The sequence below is a fragment of the Oxyura jamaicensis genome, chromosome 1, assembly GCF_011077185.1.
Source record: "Oxyura jamaicensis isolate SHBP4307 breed ruddy duck chromosome 1, BPBGC_Ojam_1.0, whole genome shotgun sequence".
In the NCBI taxonomy this organism is placed as follows: domain Eukaryota; kingdom Metazoa; phylum Chordata; class Aves; order Anseriformes; family Anatidae; genus Oxyura; species Oxyura jamaicensis.
In genome coordinates this window covers 92,400,448-92,423,153 of record NC_048893.1, presented here as the reverse complement: position 1 = coordinate 92,423,153, position 22,706 = coordinate 92,400,448, and the positions used below count along the sequence as shown (strand labels likewise).

General features: G+C 38.2%; 1 protein-coding gene across 2 annotated transcripts in view; it reads right to left on the bottom strand.

Moving 5' to 3' along the window:
* The window catches only part of EPHA3 (EPH receptor A3), a 223,914-nt gene that overhangs the window by 193,061 nt on the left and 8,147 nt on the right, over positions 1 to 22,706 (bottom strand). For both annotated transcript variants that reach the window (XM_035315180.1, XM_035315181.1), the window contains exon 2: positions 6,988 to 7,052. In XM_035315180.1, the coding sequence (XP_035171071.1) occupies positions 6,988 to 7,052 (65 nt within the window). The remainder of the gene's footprint in view (positions 1 to 6,987; positions 7,053 to 22,706) is intronic.

Below are 22,706 nucleotides of genomic sequence, written 5' to 3'. Positions count from 1 at the left end.
GTGAATAAATTCATCACAACAGAAAATGAACAAAATTATAGAGTAAGCATTTCTTTACAAAGGGAAAAATATCTAATGGTGATCAAACCATTTGAGAGAAGTTCTCACAAATGGCCTGCATTTATGCTGACAGGGCTGACAGAAATAAAACTCTGCCCATGAGAGGAATGATGCCGTTTCTAAGCTTTGAAAGCTAAAAAGAAAAAAAGAAAAAAAAAGAAAAAAAAAAGAAAAAAAAAGCAAGCTGAAGTATCTGCAATTCCAAATCCAAATACGATCTTTAAAGTCTGGGAATAGAAACCAGAACTTGCATTTTTTTTTCTTTTTATTGGAAACCACAGAAAACTGATACCCAACCTTCAGCAACCCATTACCAGTCAGTAAAATGACTGATGATGCTAATGAAATATGTTTTTTCCTCAGTAATTATCATTATAAAAATGGAACAACAGCACTGCACTTATTGTACATTTAGCTGTTTTTTTGTTGTTTCTATTTCAAAAGAAAGGAAGAAAGGCTCTCTCCCCCTCAATGATGACATCATGGAATCTTTGTTAATGTTAAAGAGAAATTAGCACACTTTTTACTTTATGTCAAGTTAAAAGCTATTTTAAAATTACACCAAAATGCAGTATTGTTATGATCATACTGACTTTTTCGAATGAATAGACAAGAGACTACAATTTTCATATCAATATGTATAAAGAATATTCCAGTGCACCACATCTTAAAACCACATTTCTTTCTCATAACAATGACTAACAACTTATAGCAAGAAAGCTGTAAATATAATTTTGAACTAACATTGCAATCTCCAACTTTTTCAAAGCATTTCTCCCATTTGTTCCATCAACGCCACCTATTTTTTTTTGCATTTAAATTTCCCTTTTAAATGCATGTTTAATGAAAGCAGCTGAGATTAAGCAAAAATCTAACAAAACTCAAAGCCAGCTAAAGTATATCTGAACTATATTCTTATTCTGGAATACTCGTGTACTGCTTCTGTAGACATCAAAACTTTCATATTATATTCAGAAAGCAGGACTGATCAATGCTGTCATTAGTCCAACACTACTCATGTAATTAACCATCTCACTTATCTCATAGCTTTAAATTACTACTAAGAGCAGCTATCAAAAAGGGGAAAAAGCACAATACAAATACTTTTTATTTTTCACCTATCATGTTCAGAGTTAGTGTAAAGGAAGCATCCATGGACTTGAGTATTCTGATTCAGGGCTGTGAATCTGAACGAACAGATTTTAGTCCAGGCAGATTTCTAAACATCTCTGCAAAGCTAAATCATTCACCTTATATCTTATGAATAGAAATATGTTCAAAGAGTTTTATTCAAGTAGGAAAAAAACAAAAAGTCTGTGAAGGACAAAGAACATTTTTGATTATAGGAAATCAGAGGTGAAGGGAGGAGTTTGTGAAAACGATCCTTTAATATACTTTTATTATTCTGAAGAAGAATAAAATGAAAGGAATATACTTTCAATGTAAACCAAAAGCAGATATTTAAGTTTAAAAAAATAATCAGAATATATTAATGAAAAACGTTCAGAGCAAGACGAAACAACGACTGTGATTCACAAAAACAGAATCCCTAGGGGTTAGTTTGACTTTCAGTCACCAAAATAGTCTGCTTAAATTTCAGACCTGATACACAAGCCCTGAAAGGCAGAGTGACAGTAGGAAATATATGAAGTTGTAAGGAGACCAGACCTCAGGCAAAACATACATAAATTCTGGTTTTAACAGAATGTTAACAGAAGTACTAAGGAAATTCCACTGCTAACGAGTAGGAAAAAGAAAAGTATATTACATGCCCATTTTCATTTTGGAAGGAAAGTACTTCTTTTTGCATTTTATAGAGATATTTTTCAGTTTCAATCTTTTGTCTTACACTGATTGTTTGATAATATTTTTGGTACATTTTGAAACACATTGTCACTACTGCCTTGTGAGTTTGGTAACACTTCCCACTTCAAATACAGTATCACTTAAAAGTTGAGAAGATTGGTGTCTCAGACAAATATATATATATATATACAGGCACAAATGAAGACGTCAATCAGTACTGAAAGAAAACTAAATATAGGTGAGTTCACAAATTTTTGTATTTGTTGCCAGTTTCAAGTTCAACTTAAGGCTGAGCTGTCCTAAGATTTTGCAGGGGTGTGAAAATCAGGGATGTGTAAGGTAAGAGAAACTTTCTGTGTACCCAGTTGAAGGGAAGGCTGAAGCATGACACCAGGAAACCCACCCGCAATAAGGACCTACTGCAAGAAAAGCTTCAATCACAGGACGCAATGAACCACAAGACACAAAACTGCAGGGAAACAAGTCTCATTATTTCCAGTACTCATGGAAGTACTTATTAATCTTGAAAACTTCTGTCATATAAACAGAAAAACTTTCTGTTCCTAATGACCTAAATAACTGATTCCTGAACGCAGTTAATCTGAGTGCACCGTAATCACAGGCAAAACCATGCCCAAATTTTTTCTCTACCTTCGTCTAGTCACAAGCAATAGCCAAATGCTTATTTATTGAGACTTTTCTTCATCCGCAATATTACACAAAAAAAGGGCCAAAAAGTTTTTACAGTGCTACACATTAGCAGACTATTGCATCCAGAACAAATGTAGCCAAGGAGACTCGCTTTCGTGGGTAGGCAGTAACACAGTCTCATGTGACAAACTACTTTCAGGCTTTTGAAATGTAAGAAAGGAGACGTTTTGCTCATTTGCACTTAAGATTTTTGATTCTAACCCAATTCTGGTTCATGGAAAAACTCTCATCAATCTCCATCGTGCATGTTCTGGCCTTCCTCGTATAACACAAACTATTACAGAAACAGGGAATGTTATCCTTCCCTCCTCTAATACTTACTGAAGTTTCCATTACTGAGATCCACATCTTGCTTTGTCCAAATGATCACGAGAACAAGCACTAAGAAAAAGCAAATTATTCACACCACATTTTCAAAACACTTCAGTGTATAGTCAGTGGCTAAAATATGTGCCCCAAGGTTTACGATAATGAGCACGCCCAGCTCAAGTCAGATGGATCTAAAGAAATTCATGGACCTAAAAAACTCTCATAATTAAAGGTTGTATCTTGGTTTCCCAAGCAGTATTTTAAAATTTTGCCCACAATTTACCAACTGTGATCATGTATACATAGGGTTTTGTTTGTTTTAAAATAATTATCTATTACATGATAACAATAAATGCCAGAGCATTCTTCTCTCTAGCTACAAGGAAGAAAAAAATAAATAAATACACATTTATTTTACTTTTCAACCAAGTAACCAAAAAACAAGCACCCAAGAAATTTCAAGTCCATAAATACATGTGATAAACATGTAAGTATCAAGTCACAACTTGGGTGACAGCAGAACAATGCACTGCTATTATGTCAAAGACATTTTTCCAAACTTCCTGAAGAATATGAAGATAGATTCAAAGTACAAACATCTTTCTTACTAAAAAAAAAAATCATACTGAAACCAATACAACGACTCACATGAATATGCAGAGCAGGATTTAGACTCTACTCTTTTTGTCCTGTATGAATTATCCATCACATTTCTATTGTGCATTATTAAAGTGACTTGCTTTTTTATCCTCCCAACCCCCACATCTGTGCTGCTGTAATTTACGTGAATTGCAGTTAATGATCACTTGCGTTATGCTTAATCAGCATATCAATAATATACTCTGCACAGACTAAGTAGCTCTTCTTTCTTTCCCCTTTAATGAAACCTATAGAAATAGAACTGGTATTTGACTGATTGGCATTACAAAAAGGTTGCCTAGGCAGGTGCTGGGGATGGTAGTACAGGATACAGGCCTTGTGGCTGCTGCCAATCATGCTCAAGCATCAGCAAAGCCAGCTATTATATTCTTAATTCAGTATCTAGAGGGGCCGATGTTTGTTATTTAAGCGATTTTAACGAGCTTGACCAGATCAGTGTTCCTGAGGCCAAGGCTGTGGCTGTGTGGGATGGTTCAAGGAGAGATCACATTCTTACGGGGTGATATTACTAAACCACGGACTAAAACACTGCCGTCAGAGTGTTCTTATGTGGGACACGGAAATCACTGAATACAAATGAGCTATAAATCTTAACATGAATATTCAGGAATTTCTGGAAAGCTATTATTATATATGTCCAAGTCAGACCTAAAAGAAGAAAGAATAGCCTTAGAATGCAGAAAATGACAACCATCCCATCTGGACCGTTTTGCCAGAAATCAATCAATATCATGTATAGATCAGATAGAATGATTAACCTAATAAGAGGTTTATTAAACACTTTGGCTAGATTTTTTTTTCTGTACATCAGCCTCCTCAGCATATTGACATTTATGGCTTCAGATGAGAACACTGCTGCACTTTGAAGAAGAATTGGCACAACACCAATATTCTCATTTGTGAATCACAGCCTCAAGAGTAGCTCTATTACCTTTACCTTGTAAATCACCACTGTGCTATTAGCAATCTTTCAGTGTGATGTGACAACTTTATTATAATGTTTTTCCACTAAAGTTTAAGTTCATATTTTAGTTAGCTTGGAGACTGATGCAGACATATTTACCAGGTTTAATTAATTGACTATAAATAATGGGCTGTAAAAAGAAGGTGTCTCTTTCTTATGATGTTCAGGTTGTCATCACTTTACAGAAAAACGCCTATTCAGATGGGATACACGCTTGTGTTTTCATACTTTACATTCATGTTCCTCTATGATAGCTTAAAATTTCACACTACTTTGAGGGCTACAGTTTAGAGTCTTAGTTCTCTTACAAAAGCACAGTACATGATCTACCTCAATTTACTAGTAAATAATTTTAACTAGGAATTTCATTAACTTCTAAGGACATCGCTGCAATTCCATGATTTTCTTTGGCTTCAATATACATGGACATTACAGTAAACAGGAGTGGCATGCACAGACACAGACAAGTTGTGCTGGATTTACCTGACACAAACTTGCAGAAGCTAATAAAGTTGTTTTTAGAGAGCTGGAGACTCTGGTGGGGTAATGCAGCACATCTGTTTTTCTTATAGCCCCCAAGATACTGTATGTCATTCCCTACCAACTGCTTTAGACATCCAAGGCAAGAGAGGAACAGCTGCAGGGAGCAGAGCAGTAGATCTGCACAGCTGCAAGGAGATGAGCAGAGCAGAAGAGTAAAGCAGAAGAGGGCAGGGCAGCCGAGAGAGAAACAAAAAAAGACTTTGCAAAAGGGAGAAAAAAAGTGCAAGTGAAGACAAAATACTGATGAGCTTGAAATTGCTGGAGAGTTCCCTCTTGGACATCCTGTTTACAAAGGTTTCTTATTGGGAAAAGTCAGCAGGAACAGCCACTAGAAAGAAACTTGAACCCTCTTCCTACCTCTTCCCCCTGAGAATGGAACAGTTTGTTCAGAGACAGAGAGAGATCTACATATTAACTCAGAAAATAAACCAAGCCTTAATCCTTAAGTACTGCCAAACACCCACAGAACAATTTGTATCAATAAGGCACGACTTTAATATTAAAAACTGAATCCCACAAGGCATATATGCAGAAGTACTGTTACTACCAATATCTGTAAAAGTAATAAAGGCCAAGTAACAGCTTGTCCAAAGCTACAGAGTAGTCAAAAAGTGGATGCCCATAATCTTACAAATAAATAAGCAAACACCTGCCAACACTAAGAATTCAGAAAGCAGTTGGTTTGGAAAAACAATGTACTTCTTAGCTAGAAGCTCCTTGCCCTTACCAAGACTAGAGACAACACTTCCCAAAGACTTAGAAGGAGCAGTGTGCTCTGGCAGAGGTTTACTCATAGGGTAGGAGACAGGCTGAGAGATGCACAAAAGCTTTTAGGAGTTGACATTGAAAGGTAGAGACCTGAAGTAAGACTTCTCTAAGAAGAAGGAAATGCAGCACCACTGTGTGAGGGGAGACACAAGTGAAAGGGCAGCAAGAGAAAAATCCGCAGGTCTTTGAGCGCCTTCTTTCAGAGGTGACTTCACAGCACAGCCTTCTCTGAGGACATGGGAAGCTCCAGGCATTGGGGCTTCGGCCCACTAAGAAGGTTTTTTGTTCAGCAGACAAAATGTAGAAACTTGAGTTTTCTCGCATATCTGTGCTATGCGACATAAAAACAAAGAATGATGTGGTGTTTTTTTGTTTGTTTTTTTTTTTTCCTATGCACAAGCACACACACATTTCACATAGAAACAATAAGCTGGGGAGTGACTGGACATCAGTGCCAGCGGACTGAATGCTATCTAAAAATTATCTATTAAAAAATATTTATGATATCTAAAAAAAGTTGTCTATGCAATCTAAAAATTATGGCATTAGCTAATGTGAAAGCATAGACGCTCCAAAACTGCACTTTTCCAAACAGAATATACCCAGTTTTATTACATCTGGACACAAGATAAAAAAAAAAAAAAAAAAAAAAAACAAACAAACAAACAAACAAAAAACTCAAGAACACAAAACATTTATTTCATTACATTCCAACTAATAAATAACAGTACCTGAACAAGTCATCACACAAGACACCAAACGAGTACTTACATCACCTGCTTTTGTCCACAAGTTTTTCACCTTCCGCTATTTCCATCTGAGTAAATCATCAAATAATACTATGAAACAGTTCCATGATATCTTTTAGAAATACACATTGTAATAGAGGAAGGAATGGTGCTGAAATACAACTTTTTTGTTCAATGCACCTTTTGCTTTCATTTTCTCCAATAAGCTCTTCATGGGGATTATGCGCATTGTGATATATGTTCTAAAGAAAAGACACCAGAACTTTATAAGCCTTATATTTCAAGTTTTTAGCAGACAATTTTTGAAGCTCCAAAGAGCCACAGCTATTGCACAGTGTCCTCTGAAGAGGAAACAATGGTTAAATAGCACATTGGTCTGTAGCACCACTTTTCCATTTCACAGTCTACTGAACTCACCCCATGTGACGGGTAGGAGATCCAGCCCAGCTCCCCTTGAATTGTTTTTGAATCCAGCAGATTAACTACAAAAAGACAAAACGAAGAAGAATGAGTTTCATTTGCTTCTGTCCAGTTAACCTCAGTTACCCATGCTAAAAGATGTGTTTATTTGAGGACCTTGTGAAGCAGTTGATTTGTTCAGGTGGCGTGGCAGATAGCTACAAAGAAGAAAAAGACAAATGAAAAGAATCGCCTTGTTTATCTTAAAACACGGTATGAACAGCAGACACGGGAACTTTTCAAAACAAAAAAGTGACAAAAATAAACAGTGGATCTCTGTCCAAATTAATTACAGCAGGGGGTAGGAACAAAGCGATTCCATCAGCTGCACAAACTACAGTGTTTTCCCCTTGGATGCCTGAAATTTGGGTCAATGCATCTAACCACATAGGTGAGATCTGAATATTTTAATCATTATTTGATTAAAAGCCTGTATTTGGCATATATAATTTTCTCAGAATACAAGAATAAATAATGAATGCTGATTAAAGTCTTTCCTTTATCTCCTTCCTTCTGATCTAATTTGTTCTCAGGTTGTCTTGTAGTAGTGAACTGTTTTCTAAATGTCATGTGTAATACCTTAGATACAAAAATAATTATTTACAATGCTTCAAGTTCAGACGAAGCTACTTAAAGAGCATCAATTTGTATTTAATCTGGCCATTATCTTTTTTTTTTTTCTTTTTAAGAGGAATCCACCAATTTTCAGATGAAGAATTAAGGTTTTATTTGTAAACAGTCCAACATGGACATTTTCCAGCCAATCCAACCACGGTGTTTTTATATCCATTTTAAAATGTGACATAAAAAAATAAATAAATTGAAGAATACTCATCCTTGCCGTTTATGCATTTTTACCAAACAAAAAAATAAATTTAGTTCATTAACCTGGTCATAGTCTCCAAGTGCTTAATCAAAGCAAGGTTCCTAATTAACCATTTATTTATTACCATGAAGCAGAACAGGTGAGAATGGATACAAAGCATCAAGAAGAATTGTCATCTCTATGACTACAATCCATTGAGGTATTACTATAAAACACAACAACATTGCTTATGGTGCTCACGGAAAACAAAATTCCCACAGATTATTGATCCCCTGGGATAAGACGTATATATTTGCTATATTTCACGGTTAAGGGCAAGGAGTCTAACCAGTCTTGCTCCCCAGCAAAGTAACTGAATCAGTAAGACAACAACTTCAATCCTCCTTCCCAAAGCTGTTCTACTTGGGATCAAACCTTTTATAGCAAGAGCAATTGTTCAGTGTCTCCATCATTCCACCTTCCTCATCACATTCAAAGTGGCACCACTATGCAAACTATTTTGCCATGTTCAGACTTATTTCACCACATTTTAGAAATACTAACTTCAGTTCCTTTGAGGGATGTGTGTGTGCATGTCACATCAAGAAATTAAAAAGACACGGGGAAAAAAATACTCATTGAAAGATGACACTGCTACACTGACCCCCTAGATATCAGTCACTGCCTTGTACCTTTATCACTTGCATAGTAAAAATTGTATTTTAGGCAAGCAGAAACACACAGCAGGCTGCCCAAGTGCTCAGATTCTTTGGAATCCAAATGAGAATCACATATACAATACTTTATTAATTTTTTTTAAAAAAAAAAGCTTTTAAAAAACTGTACACTTTTGATGAATAGTGTCTGAAATACAAAATATTTTTCTTTTCAGATTGCCACCTGATAAAAATGAACCTGCCCTCCACCCCTCAAAAAAGCTGTTGACACACGATTTTCCTGTGAGGTCAGGATAAAGTTGTACACCTCGACACAGAGCAAACAAGAAAGATCTTAGAGGCTGCAACGTTCACGGTCCCTAGAGAAAATGATAGGGAATGGTAAAACATTACCTTTTGACATTAGGTGTCCTAAAATCACCTATTAATCTAGAATTTGAAGGAGGTAATTCCTTACACTAAAACTGAAGAATTAAAGAAGGAATGGATTAGATATCAGTTGTCCTTTTTTTTTTTTTTCCCAAGGATTTCTAGGATTAGGTGGAAAAAAAGTAAAATATTACAGAAGCAACTCATTCATACAATTACTCATTTCAACATGTTTCAACTCTGATATATCCTCTGGTGTAACAAAAGGCAACATTTGATTCACAAAAGAGATCTTAGCAATTCATGAAAGGTAACATACGCAGATATTCTATCAGATCTTCACATCAGCATACATATACCAGCACGACCCTAACAGATTTTTACCTGCACACAATTAAATTTAAATGAAAATGTTAATATTTAAACATACTACAGGTTCTGATAGCCATGTATTTATCAGATAAAAAAGAGAACTAGAGAGAAAGGAGTTGCAGCTTGTCTCTTGGCACTGTCCTCTGCAAAGTGTGTACCTCTAGCCATACAAACATGAATTAGTATGGACATTAGTAAGGACAATTAGTAAGTAATTAGTAATACAATTAGTAAGGACATAAGAAAAGGCAAAAAAGAGAGGCCAAACTATGCTCCATATTTTATTCCTTCACACATGTAACAACTAGGTACTCCAAAACACCTGGTCCAATGAAGCCCTTGGCTCTGTAAGCAATCATAACTACAGGTCATATATGGTCCTCACTTCAGAGCCTGATTACTCATGAGAGCTGATTACACAGTTCTCATGAACTTGAATGGAATACTGGGGAACAGAAGTTGAAGGTCCCAAAAATAAAATCAACTATTCTTTTTACTTCCTAATTATTACCACTTCTGAGATGAGATTAAAGTAGTAGTTTTAAAAGTCAGACCACATGAAAGAGAATCAGGACTTGCAGGCTCTTTCTGAAGCTTAAGCACCACATCCTTCCTGTCACAACTCTATTGCACTCCTTGTATTTCCTCCTCCTGCAAAACTGCACGAGCATCACTCAGCTAACTCATACAGAGACTGACCCCTGAGGCTGACATGCTGATTACTTGGGTAATTCTTAAACTACCTGAAGAGTTGCGTTGCTGTCCCCTGCTCTTTTCCTATAGAGCATCTTGAGCATCATGCTTATGGAAAGGAGATGCAGAGGAGTTCTCACAAAATAACATTTAAAAAAATCCAATGCTATCAATCTCAGTGTACTGCATGGGTCCCATCATGTAAATAGCTCTCTTTAAAACTAGCGGTAATTACTAGGGGGGATTTACTATAGAAACGTTGCAGTGCTGTACAAACTGAGCCACCACCCACTCTGGCTCTGGAAATGAGCGACTTGGTGCTGCCACGCATCAGCCTCGCTCACCGTACTGTGGCTACTTCTGCCAAGCAGCAGAATACCGGCAGCATGTCTATTAAGAACATGTGCTCTTCCTAGAAGCTCTCTCTCATGCCTGACTCTTCTGGCCATCAAAACTTCACGAGAAAGCATTTTTCATTTCCTCAACGTGCACTTGTGCCAAGGGGGTAAAGATGAGCGCCTTCTCAGCAGCCGGAACAGGCAGCAGGATGCAAAGTGCATAGCTCGCTCAATCTCTTCTTCGTGGCATCAGGAAGAAGAAGAATGAGGGCCCAAGTGGAATCTGACGTACAGGCCCGCTCACACTATCTGAAATTGCTTCCAGTTTGAGGGTGATGGCAGAGAGCCTGACTCCAGGCTCACTAACAGCAGGCTTTATCAGGAGGGATGTCAGTGAAAGAAAAAGAACTGTAAAACTAATGAGATACCTGGATCCACGCTGAGGGCAGATCCAGAAACACATGGGGTAGTAGCTGGACAAGGAACTGAACACAGTATAAACACACTCCCAGTAAAAAATAAAATAATAATAATAATAAAAAAAATGTTGTGCTAGGTAGAACCACCCTAAAATAATCCTAACTACCTAAGACCTGGAGAGGAAAGCTTGCTAAGACACAGCCTGCGATAGCTAAAGAAGAAACCGCATTAACTTCCCACAGGAATGTATTTCCAAATCCTGTTCTATACACAGAAAATGCGTAACAATAGTCAATGAGGTAAAATATATAAAGCATTTTTTTCAACTGATTAACATTTCCAATTAGAAGTTATAAAAATAGAATTAAAAAAAATGCCACTATTTTGTCTTCTCTTGTTTGGCATCAAACTGTCAACTTAGAAATATGCTAGTTATTTAAAAATATGCTAACAAATGGGAAAATTTAAATTTGCTCCGCAACCAAAGAAACGAGTGAATGCCCATAATTGAAATGTGTCATATAATTCTGAGCAGCAAAGAAAATATTTTGCGGCAGGAAGTTAGCCAGATCTTGGTTTTGGGGTGGGACAGAGTGGAGTCAGTGCAAACACAGATACATTTTTAGAAGGGTGGCCTTTTTACGGCAAAGAGCACCAGCACCTGGATTTTCACACACCTATGAGCACAGATTTGAGTACTCTCCACCCTCCCTTCTCCCAATCAATGGGGATAGTGAAAGTAAGAAGGGCTGCAACAGATCAGCTTTGGTTTATCATCTCTGGTTTATCCTGAGTTTATAGGCAACACCTACAGATAGATAGGCTAGGCCAACGTCTTGATGCACTCACCATAATTACCAACTAGGATCTTGCTGATAGAAAATCTGCTAAGGTATACCACAAAATCTTTGGGAAGAGGGAACAATTAAAATCAGCTGATGAGAAATGTCTCCACGATGCAACGCTAAACAATCCACTACTTTACTCATGGAAGAGTGTTCAACCAATGAAGCTTGCTTTCAAGAAGCCGACCTGGGACCTGATTGCTGCTTGCTCATTAATAAAAAGTCAAGTCTCCTGTGATGTCATGGTCCTGAGTTTCCCCTCAAGTGTTGGAACGAAGATGTAATTATTGCTATGAGTGCTCAGAGGCAAATGACCTCAGCATAAAAGATGTGCTAGAAGCCCATGTACTGTACTCAGCCGTTACAGCTTTGTCCCCCCCAGCCTGGGGCACCCTAGAAAGCAAGGTGACACTAAGCTACATAGAATAAGCATCCTAAAAACATCCAGGACTGAATCCTTTGTAATGCATACCCCATGCAAGCGCCAACAAAGCTTGGCCCATTTGCTAGACAATTCTTTTCCACATGTGAGATTTCTCAGGGAGATTTCTGGTACAGCTCAAAGCCAGCCTATAGCCCTCCGAGAGGCACAACGCTGTGAGGTCTGCACTTTCAACCTTTCTTGCCTATGCCATTATACTGTACAATGCAAATATGATTTTGTGCAGAACATTCCAAATTTGGCAACTGTCATGTTCAATCTGTGGTTAAACTGCTGACTGAAGAACTCCACCAGGGTGGGGGCAAGAGATGAACAAACAAGGGAAAACCAGAATGAATTTAAAAACAGTTGTGTTAAAACTGAACTCAGGAATCTTCACAAAAGGCCACTGCATAGTTCAAGCCTCCCTTATTTTCGGGTAAATGTTCAATAAATAATTTATAAACTACTTCCAAAATTAAAAGATGGTTAAAATTTTCAAATAAAAGACAAAAGACTAGCAATATGAATCAAGTTACCTTACTGATTATTTCACCTATAAAACATATAAGCCTTCTAGGTCAACTTGGATTATTTGATAAATTCTATTCTTACAGCAGTCGTCCTCAGCTCTGCAAGAGGAAGAGTTTCATTTTCCTCCCAGATCTTGCTCTCTTCAAACGCAATCCTTAAGAGCATCTGAGGCCAGATAGGGGTGCCTCAGTTTTTCCATGGGTTGAATACTGACACAGTCAAAACAGGAACTTGGTTGCAAGTTTTTTTTTATAGAGGTTGCCATAAATGAGGGACGATAGCACAGCAACGAGCAATACAGGAATAAATAACAGCACAGACTGCAAACACCAAATGGAGCAGGCAGATCAGTGAGGATCCACGACCATGCAGCAAACCTCTCCCTGCTTGCTAGGCCCAGAGGGAATGCCCAAACTGCTGCTGGAGGGAGACGAGCCAGCTCCTCACTCACCTGCACTCAGTGTTAAGGAGAAGCTCGCCGGTAGTCTTCCTCCTTTCGCTAGGTACACAGCCTCCATGCAGGAGAGGGGCAATGCCACCCTAAGTCTCCTGAACGTGACTGTCAGGTCCAAAAACATAAGACTTGCAGGAAAGTCTTCAGAGAGCAAACCAGCAGAGGTACACTGTTCCTTAGCAAAAAAAAAATCAGGAGAACAGAAGCAGAACAGAAAACTGCTGAGCATCGTGTTGCTAGAAATCTTCAGAGTGTTCAGGAAACACCAACAGCCTTTCCCCCCACCCTACCATGGAGGGAACTGGAGCAATAGCTAAGGCTTCGTAGCACAGGTAACAATCAACCTCACTCCTACTCAACCTGTCCCAACATCACACCTTAGGGAAGTCATTCTGGCTCCTGTAAAGAGGAAACTGGCCATTTCTTCTGGATGACGACGTGTGAATTTGCAGCTCCTGTCGTAGGAGTCGGGTGGCAAATCTGTATGCTGCTTTCTCTCTGAGTACCTGTCTTGATCATTTGACAACTGCCCGGTCTGCAGGAGAGTTTCTTGTGGATGAACACAGACAAAACAGATTTTATTTCTTTTTTATTAGTTTGAAACATGAGAGTCCTCTTGATATTGTTAAAGCAGTGTAAAGCTCAATTTCCAAGTATGCAAAAACATATGACTGGTGGGCTGGAATGCAATGTTTATCAAAAGGGCCTAATAAGGTTTCAGTTTTATTAGGCTATTTCCTGTAAGTTGATATGTGCCAGTTCTTTTCATTAAGACAAGGATATCAAAATTAAAAATGGATTAACCTAATGGGTTCCAAATTATTGTTTCGCTTTCATATCTTTGCATCCTGGTTTTTAAACCAATTCTAACTTTTTTCTTTTCAGTATCTCCTACAAGATGTTACATAAACTCTTCGATATCTGAACTATTGTTCAACTGAACCCACATTTCAAGTCCAAATCCTCTGAATCTCATTCTAATCTACTACTAGAGTGTTAAATCTGATGCAAGTGAAGGACAGCATTGAACACATAAATGCAAAATGCTACTGCATTAAAAGGGAGTTTAAATGGCAAAACCTAAGTTCATCTTGCTCAGGAAAAAAAAAAAAAAAAAAAAAAAAAGTAAGTAAGTGTGAGATTCGGTTACCTAAACACAGGCACCTCACCTTTTAGCAGCCCAGAATATGCAGGTTTGTCTCTTTGTCTCTCCTGGGACCTGAGACAAATCCTGTTGGGTTCCCCAAATCCAGAAGCACCATATGGCTACGTATAGGCAGACCAACCCAAGAGTAAACATTACTAAAATCATTTTAACAAGCTCTAAAGCACTTCTCAAAAGGGCTTAAGTGTATTGCACAACTCTTCCCTTGGGAAAAAAAAAATAATACTCGGTTTTGCAGAACCGAGCCCCTCTGAGGATCTCATAGAGTTGAGGTCTACTGGAGTTTCACAAAGAACCATGCTTGGGAAGGCTTCTAGGAAATTAAAGAAACAATGTATATATGTTGCAACAGTGTCCGTGTTTATTTAAGGTGAACTGAGAGTTCAAAAACTTGTTAGACATACTTAGTTTCTAGTTTAGACACCTCAAAGTATCACAAAAAAAAAAAAAAATCTGACCACATGCAGCACCCATGACTAAAAATCCTTAAGAACTTTCCAGAAATTTTCCTGCAGTTCAAACACTAAAAAAGAAACAAAAACCGAACAGGAAATAATAGTTAATTGATGAGAATTTTTTTTTTAGGCAAGGAACTTGAGCACAAGTCCAGTGAATGACCACTCATGCATTTAAAAAAATGCTGTGATACCCCCCAAAGTGAATCAGCTGGCTGCATGCCAAACCTGAGGAGAAAAAAAATTGCTTTTAAGAAATTTCTCATACAGGGCACAGGAAAAAAAATAATTAAATAGAGTTTTGTTGTTAGGTTCAAAATACAGAAATCAAGATTTAATAAAAAAAGATTATGAAAATCCTGAAATACTACCTGCATAAATAAATCTACTCAGGTGTGCCCTGATGGAGTTTTGTCAACCTTTTCTTCTCTGCTCACAGGAATCAAGGGCTCCAGCTTGCCCAGGCTACAAAATGCTTGGGTCCTTCCACAGCCACTCCACAGATAAAATAAACCCACAGAACAAATGACTAAACATCTTGGTGCAAACTGGGGGAGTAAAATGCCAATAGCATAAGAAATCTCCTCGAGTGTCACGCTGAGAAAATCAAGATGCTAAAACCAGTTCTATTTTCTAATACAGTGATGTCACCAACATGATATTTTCATTGTTTGCCAGGTTAACAGAATTTATGGAGGTAATTAATGCAGAACATGTGTGCTGAGCTATCCATATGAAAAATGGAATTGCCCCTGACTTCATTTGCTGCCTTTGCAACCAAAACCCTGCTAACATCTTTTTTCACTATTTCCATATGTGAGAAATACAAATATTTATAACAAAGGTAAATGCTTAAATGACTCTTCTATTCCCATCTACCCATAAGCCAATTTTTCAGGCCCCCGTTTTCTGCTTATTCTTCTACTTCCATTACCTTCCCACAAACAGCTCAGGTTTCCATTAAGTTGCACAAACTAAGCATGTGCCTTTTCTCCAGAATTGGTTTTCTCGGTTAGCACAGACAACATCTCCTTCAGTTTCTTGAACACCCCCTGTCCAGCTTTAACGTGGCTTTCAGGATCAATGCAACCAACTAATAAGGGAAAAGGCACTGTGCTTAAACCTATAGTTCCGTACCTTTCCTCTGGGCACCTGCAGGATTGCAGCTTCTCCCTTCTCCCAGTAAACAGCTTTTGGTAAGAAGGAATGGGCACGTGGTTCTCAGAGTCCACGGGGAAGGAAAAGATATTTTCCACTTCCTACTCTGCATGGCTCAATGTCAAATTATGGGAGGGCAGGGAGAGAAGAAAAAACACAGGCATATGAGAAAGGCTCGTGGCACTGTGCACAGGTAAGTTGGGATCAAAAGAGACCAATGAGGTTTCCCTACAGCTGGGTTAACCCTAAACAGTTTGGGTGACCACATTACATCTTCCATAGCTGTAACGTTCTTCTCCAGGAAAACTGACCTCTCACCATTACTTAAGACATTTGCTCTCTGAGCTAAATCATACGTGGCAGACAAGTTTTTGCAGGATAGGGCCCTAGCATTTTCAGAACCTGGTTCTATTTACGCGTTTGTGTCACGAACGTTACAGCTGGGTAGACAGATATTGCCTTTATTTTTTTTTAAAGAAAAAAAAGAGAAGCAACATTACAAAAAGATTAAATGGAATTGTAAAAATGCCTCTGCCCCTCCTAAATTGCAGTCTCTGTTGAAATTCACCACTGGTAAATCACAGTCATGAAGCTTACTAATGTAAACAAAGCTTAGACTTTCAGGGAGGCAAGGAATTTCTTAATTTGTGCTTTGCTCAGTGTTCAAACCATTGTCAGCCCTGAATTCTGGGTTCTTAACAGTGTTAATAATTGGAGAAAGTTTGGGTTTGGGTCTGATCTTCCTGCGATTCAAATCAAGCTTTCACTTCATGTCTGTCTACATCTTTTCTTCCTCAATTCTTCCCTCTGTTCTAAAAGCGAGCTCTTAACAAGCTTTGCCCCTCAAAAAAGGCAAACAGAGCCTAAGTCCTCTAGCTGCTTTCTAACTTCTCAACAACTAAGTCAATGTCACTCTTTGCTATTTGTTGCTGCAGAGTTTCTGGGAAGACTACTGGGGACCAGAAGGATTTTTTGTGCTTTAATTATTATTTATTTCAACAGAAACTCTTCACTACAGATTTTCAAAAAAAAAAAAAAAAAAAATCCTTCCCGAGTCACAAATTTTAAAGATTTTTTTTTTATTTGAAATTATTGTACTCATATGTGTGGCAGCTGTGCTTGAGTTTTTTTCACTATCATTATTAATAATAATAAATTATAAAAACCACATCAACAACAGATTAATGCAATGTGAACTTTTCCATCCAAATAGAGATATAAAAATGGTATGAGAAAGAAGCCTGCAAAAAAAAGAAATCACCATTCCCGTAGCATATGATACTAAACTGCCCTGACTGAACCTTACCATTCATACTATTGTTCCCCTAATTGCTAGGAAGTTTCAGCCACTGTTCCTTTGCTCTGCTATTATTCTTTCATCAATATTTTTCAGTAAATTAATGGGATTTTCCTCCATATTTTGCCTGGAACAGCAGGATGCAGTACTTTATGAAAAAAAAAGGAGCGTGGTGCTTAAGTTTCTGCTTACAGTGTGTCTGGTTTAATAACATCTCTGCAAATTTAAGACTGTATGCTCTGGCGTTTCATTCATTCCGCCCGGCACTCTCACAGGCTGCAACTCTTTTGTCACTGTCCTAAGATTTCTTTCAGGCAGGATTATCTCTGTTTCTATATCTTTATTTCTTCCATTCATTCGCTGCAGAAATTTCAAAGGAATCTTCAGTCTAAGAGACTGAATTTCAATTTTACATCAGTTTCACACTGCAAAAGAAGTCATTGTGCTAGGAGTTATCAAGCACCTAAAAGCTAAGAAGAACAAGACTACCAGTGGGGAATACGATCCTAACCCAGCAAATTACTGCCATGTTCTGTTTCCAGAATTACACCACCGGGAGTTCACATCTCATCTTCTGAATTATACTATTCCCTGTTGAGCTTTGTTTCTTGCATAGAACAGTTTAAACATCAAACAAGTAAAATAAAACCTTCTACTAATAAAGTTAATGGAAATAAGAAGGGCTACATCACTAAAGTGATTTTTAGCAAAACAGATGACTTAGCAGGAGTCACATGCATTCGTATACAAAATCTTGCATTTCACCGTATTAGTTCTTATTGCAAGTTTTTATCTCCCTCATAAATACATGTTCAACTATTTTCAACAATGCTTCAACAGATTTCCTTTTCATAAGAAAGGAAATGATTAAAAAAAAAAAAAAAGACAAAAGGGGAAAAAAGAATCCCTACATTTCACTACAGAAAAGCAACTCTTTAGATGCTAGAATTATCTATTAGAAAGGTGATGGGAAGAGATGCCTCTGCCCCACCTCTTAAGTTTTATCTAACACTTCTGGAAAAGTCCAGTCAATTTTGCACCTTAGGGTATCAATCTGACCTTTCAGGGCCTCAGTATGAGCTCCACTGAGCACAACTTTGAACAAAAAGTGAGGACACAGTTATATCTTCAGTTATTATTAGTAGCATTTATATATTTATTTGTTCGTTTAGAAGAAAAAACAAACAGCAGCTACAAAGCAGTGGTACCTCTATGAATCACAGGTAGCCCATGGAGCTAACATAGACTCTGCACAAAAAGCAACCGAGTGTACTGTTGGATTCGGTAACAGCTCTGTAGTGACCCTCACTGGTGATAAAATCCAGAGCTCTGAAAACAAGGAAATGAACACCTGCATCTGTATTTCCAAACTTTCATCGGGTGGGGATTACAAGAACAAGAGCCGTTACACACACTCCTGGAGGAAAACTTACAAGTTCTGAAACAAAATCAAAAGTAAGCCTACTAATAGCAATTAGCTTAACTCCTACCGATAAAAATAGTAATAACAATAAAACTGATTTTCATGTTTTTCCAGTTGGGAATGAAAATTTTAAGTTCCATCAGAACGCACTTCTGATTTGCAAAGATTTCTTGCAAACAACTGTTAAACTTAGCGTGCCTACTCTCTGCGCAGTGGTTTTCATTACGGTAGCGCCCTGAAGCCTGACTTCCTATGGCTGAAAGTACAGAAGAGAGTTTTAACAAGCATCTATGATTTGACTGGTTCATTGGGTAGCAAATATGTTGTATCCAAACTAACTGCAATAACAATTAATTGCTGTGTCCAATTTGAACATCTCCCTGTTTCAAACATCTGCTTTAAGTTTCCTATAGGCAATACGGTGATTTTTCTTTTTAGTACACTGTATTGAAATCAGGGGTAAGTGAAGACAAATTTCAGCAATAAACAGAAAAGAAAATAAATTATTCCATGTGTGAGAGTCAGCTATCAAAAATACTGAGATAAAATGAGGATTTTCTCAGCTTCCTTCTCCTTTTGCACAGCTTTTTAAAAACATCACGGTGTGAATTTTAAAGCATGTTCATTATTTGTCTGATCATACAGCTTAGGGTGAAGCATAGCAGCTTTGAGTATATACAGCTGTATGAAAAACAGCTCTCTAGACCCACACAAGTTTGAAATTAAATTTTAAGTGGCATCATATTCAGATTTCTAAGCCTACTTTTGATTTCTTTTGCAGATAAACACTCAACAGTGAGCTATAAGCACCAGCAGGAATTGTGTCATGATACATGAAGACTTATCCTGACCTAATGATACCTGACACACAGTAAGGCGAGATTTGTAAAAAGCATTTCCCTGTGCAATCCCTTTTGATCCTACTGAAAAGTTTCCAATATTTCCAGCCTTTCCCAAAATGATATGCGAAAGTTGGTTGGGCATTTTGCTCCACAGGCAAATGCTCAATTTCTCAAAAACACGCCAACAGCTGTCCCAAGGAACACTAAGTTGTTTTGAGTGACTTTAAGTGTTAACAGATAAAATGGTGAATTTAAGTGTGCACAATTCTGAGACACTAATGAACGAATAAAAGATGAAACCACATCTCCAAAGCCAGCACGGACTGAAAACAGCGGCTGATTGGAACCTTCTTGCTGTTAACCAAAACAGACACTATTTGAAACCAAGTACGATTTACCGTATTGATCTTTTGGTAGCTGTGTTCGCAAGAAATTAATTTTATGCTAGATTGAGAGGTTACAAGAAGTTTCCTGTCTGCACAGTCAAAATATTATTGAAGCAATTCAGGTTGTCAGTAAAAGCTTAAACAAATTTGCTGATAATCCTGTTAATGACCTAGGTCAAGTGTTAACTGTTGAGGGTTATAAAACAGTGAAATTAAGGTTGCTGGTACCCTCAGGCAGCCAATATAGTTACCAAAGAGACTGAGGAAAAATTATTAAATTACTGAATGATATAGCTCATTCAATTTCTTGATACCATAGGAATTATTCAAAGAAATATTGCATCCTTCTAAGAAGAAACCTACAATCCTCCCCAAGTGAAAAATATCAACCAGAATGGAATAGCAGCATGTGTGGTTTCTCCACATACACAGGGTTCTGCTTGTGACTCCAAAACCCGAAAAATTAGACGTTAAATCTTCTTGACATTTTCCTGCCTCTCAGAAAATGGCACACGCTTTGCCACTGTACACAGATAAGTCTGAACTTTACAGAACCTTCTTGAACCTCCATGATTACGTAGGTAAAAGGCACGCAGTTTTGCGACGCGCACGGCAGAGACTTTAAAAATAAACCCAGCAGAAAAAAAATATGTTTCAACAAGAAAAAACTCCAAACTTTTCTGGGATGAAGCAAATTAATAAACACACAAGGTCTCCAAGATATATATTAAAAAAAAGGGGGGGAAGGGGGGATGATGGACTGCACTTGATAATACAAAGTGAAGTAAATCGACAACTTGCCTTCAGCCCCCCCTTTCATCCTTTTCTCCCTTCTTCCCATCCACTTCCACTACAGAAGCATCAGTTCTGGTTCAAATGCTTGTCAGCTTTAGTATTAACTGCAAGTGTTAACTGAAGATGTTTTTTTAAAAACATAAGTAACTCTTTCAATCCAAATAAATTTAGGAAGTATTATAAGGATCCCTGAAGGCACTCCTGTAACATATCTATTGCTACATTCACATCCCCCAGAAGTTACACAAAGCTACATAAATGCACCAAAAATGCAATTAATTCTTCGTTAAAATAATCCATGAGATTTTCAACAGTAGCTTTATATTAAAGTGCATGAAGAAAATTACATATTCTTATCCATAAGCCTATATTAACAATCTCCATTCAAAAAATATATTTTAACTTCTCAGCGGTAGAGAAAGAAAACTTTTCAAAATACCCCACAGAAATACACTAACACCTAACTTCAGCTTTGGGAAAAAAATAATGGTAACAGCAGTAGTGAAAAAAGTGTAGCGAGAAAAACATCATTTAAAAGAAGAAAATCTTTTGACGCTATTTAAGGCTCCAAGCTAATGCTTGATTACCAAACAAACTAGCGTCAGCAAATTCTAATTTGGATTTTCTCAATTCATATCATCAGCCTAAGAACACTGCAAATGAAGTAATCACGAGCTTCCCATAGTGGAAATAATTAAAACATTGATGTTGGTCCCATTTTTAAAAGAAACTGGGATTTTTTTTTCCTCTTCTTTTTTTTTTTTTTTTTTTTAAATGAGGAGCAAAAGATATACTCCAGAGAAAGCAAGCATGCAAAAGCAGGTTACTGCCCAGTACTTGTATTTATGTTGTGCCTTTTCACTAAACATTTTGAAAATGCTACCCTTATTTTACAAGTTTTTGAAGCTGAAAAGAGAATAGGAGCAGCATCTAATGAATTCTGACTCGGAAAATATGCTTAACTTGCTTTCTATGTGATACTGATTTTTTTCTTCCTTTCCCAATTCTCAGTGATTTTAAACAAAGAAACAAAAAGTATCTTTTGCAAACCTGAAGGCTCTAATATCTTTTTTTGCATAATTAGTCTCAGCTTTCAGACTGTGTCTGCCTGCCACTGCCGTGGAGGCAGAGCTGCTCTGCTGACTGCCTGAACTACACACGTTTCCAAAAAGCTTTTAATCATAGGGCAAGAGTAACCCCTACTACCGCTCCTGTTTTCATTTCCAAAAACCATTTGTGAAAGATGACAATAGGTACAAAATAGCGGGTATATGGAGGCTTAAGAGCAACCAACTATTAAAAGTAACCTGGGAAGCAGTGCCTACGTAAAATATATTTACATCAATCGTACAAACAGATGACACATTATTCTTCTGGCACTGTGGTGCCACAGCTTCTTCCCAGCGATAAAAACAACCGATTTCAGATTTCCCAGGATTGGTGGAGTTTAAATCTTCCTTTATTAGATGTGATTGTTAATTCCTTTCGGCAATCATTTCGAGTGGCTACCTCACTGCCGTATCCCGCCAACAGCCCCAGCACCAGTACGCACTCAGCATCATTTGTAGGGGAGAACGGCTAATTGTAACAGTGTCTCTGTCCACTGCCCTGCAGATGCTGCAAGCAGAGCAGGTGCTAGCTCTACGTGCCGGGCTGACACCCCAAATTCCTCGCACCCCCCTGGATGTGTCCCCAAAGCGGGCTGCAGCAGACAACCCGCTGGCACTGGCTGCGCGAGGGGGCTCTGCTCTTCTTCTCCGCGGGGAAGGGCCAACCTTACCTTTGGGCCCCCCCCCCCCCCAAAAAAAAAAAGTATCTCAATTACTTTTTCAAACAGCGGTCGTGATTTCTCCCTGACACCTACCACGCGTCCCCACCATATGTCAGCTCGGAGACCGCCGCACCGGAGGTGAACAAAACGCTACCCAAAACTGGGGCGCGGGCACGGTTCGACCGGGATCCCAAACCCACACCCGAACGCTCCGGCAGCCCAGGCGGGTCGGGGCAGGGCAGCGGGGCCGCTTTTTAGCTCCAACTGAAACTTTGGCAGCACCAAATACCGCCGCAGCCCCCACCACCGTCGGCCCGGGGGCAATTAGGGCGAGCCCCCCGGCTTGCTCGTTAGGGCGCGCCCCCGGCAGCAGTGACCGAGCACCTTGAAAAGGAAAAATAAAAATAATAATAAAAAATTAAAGTAAGGGGAAAAAGACGGGGGAGAAAGGGAGGAA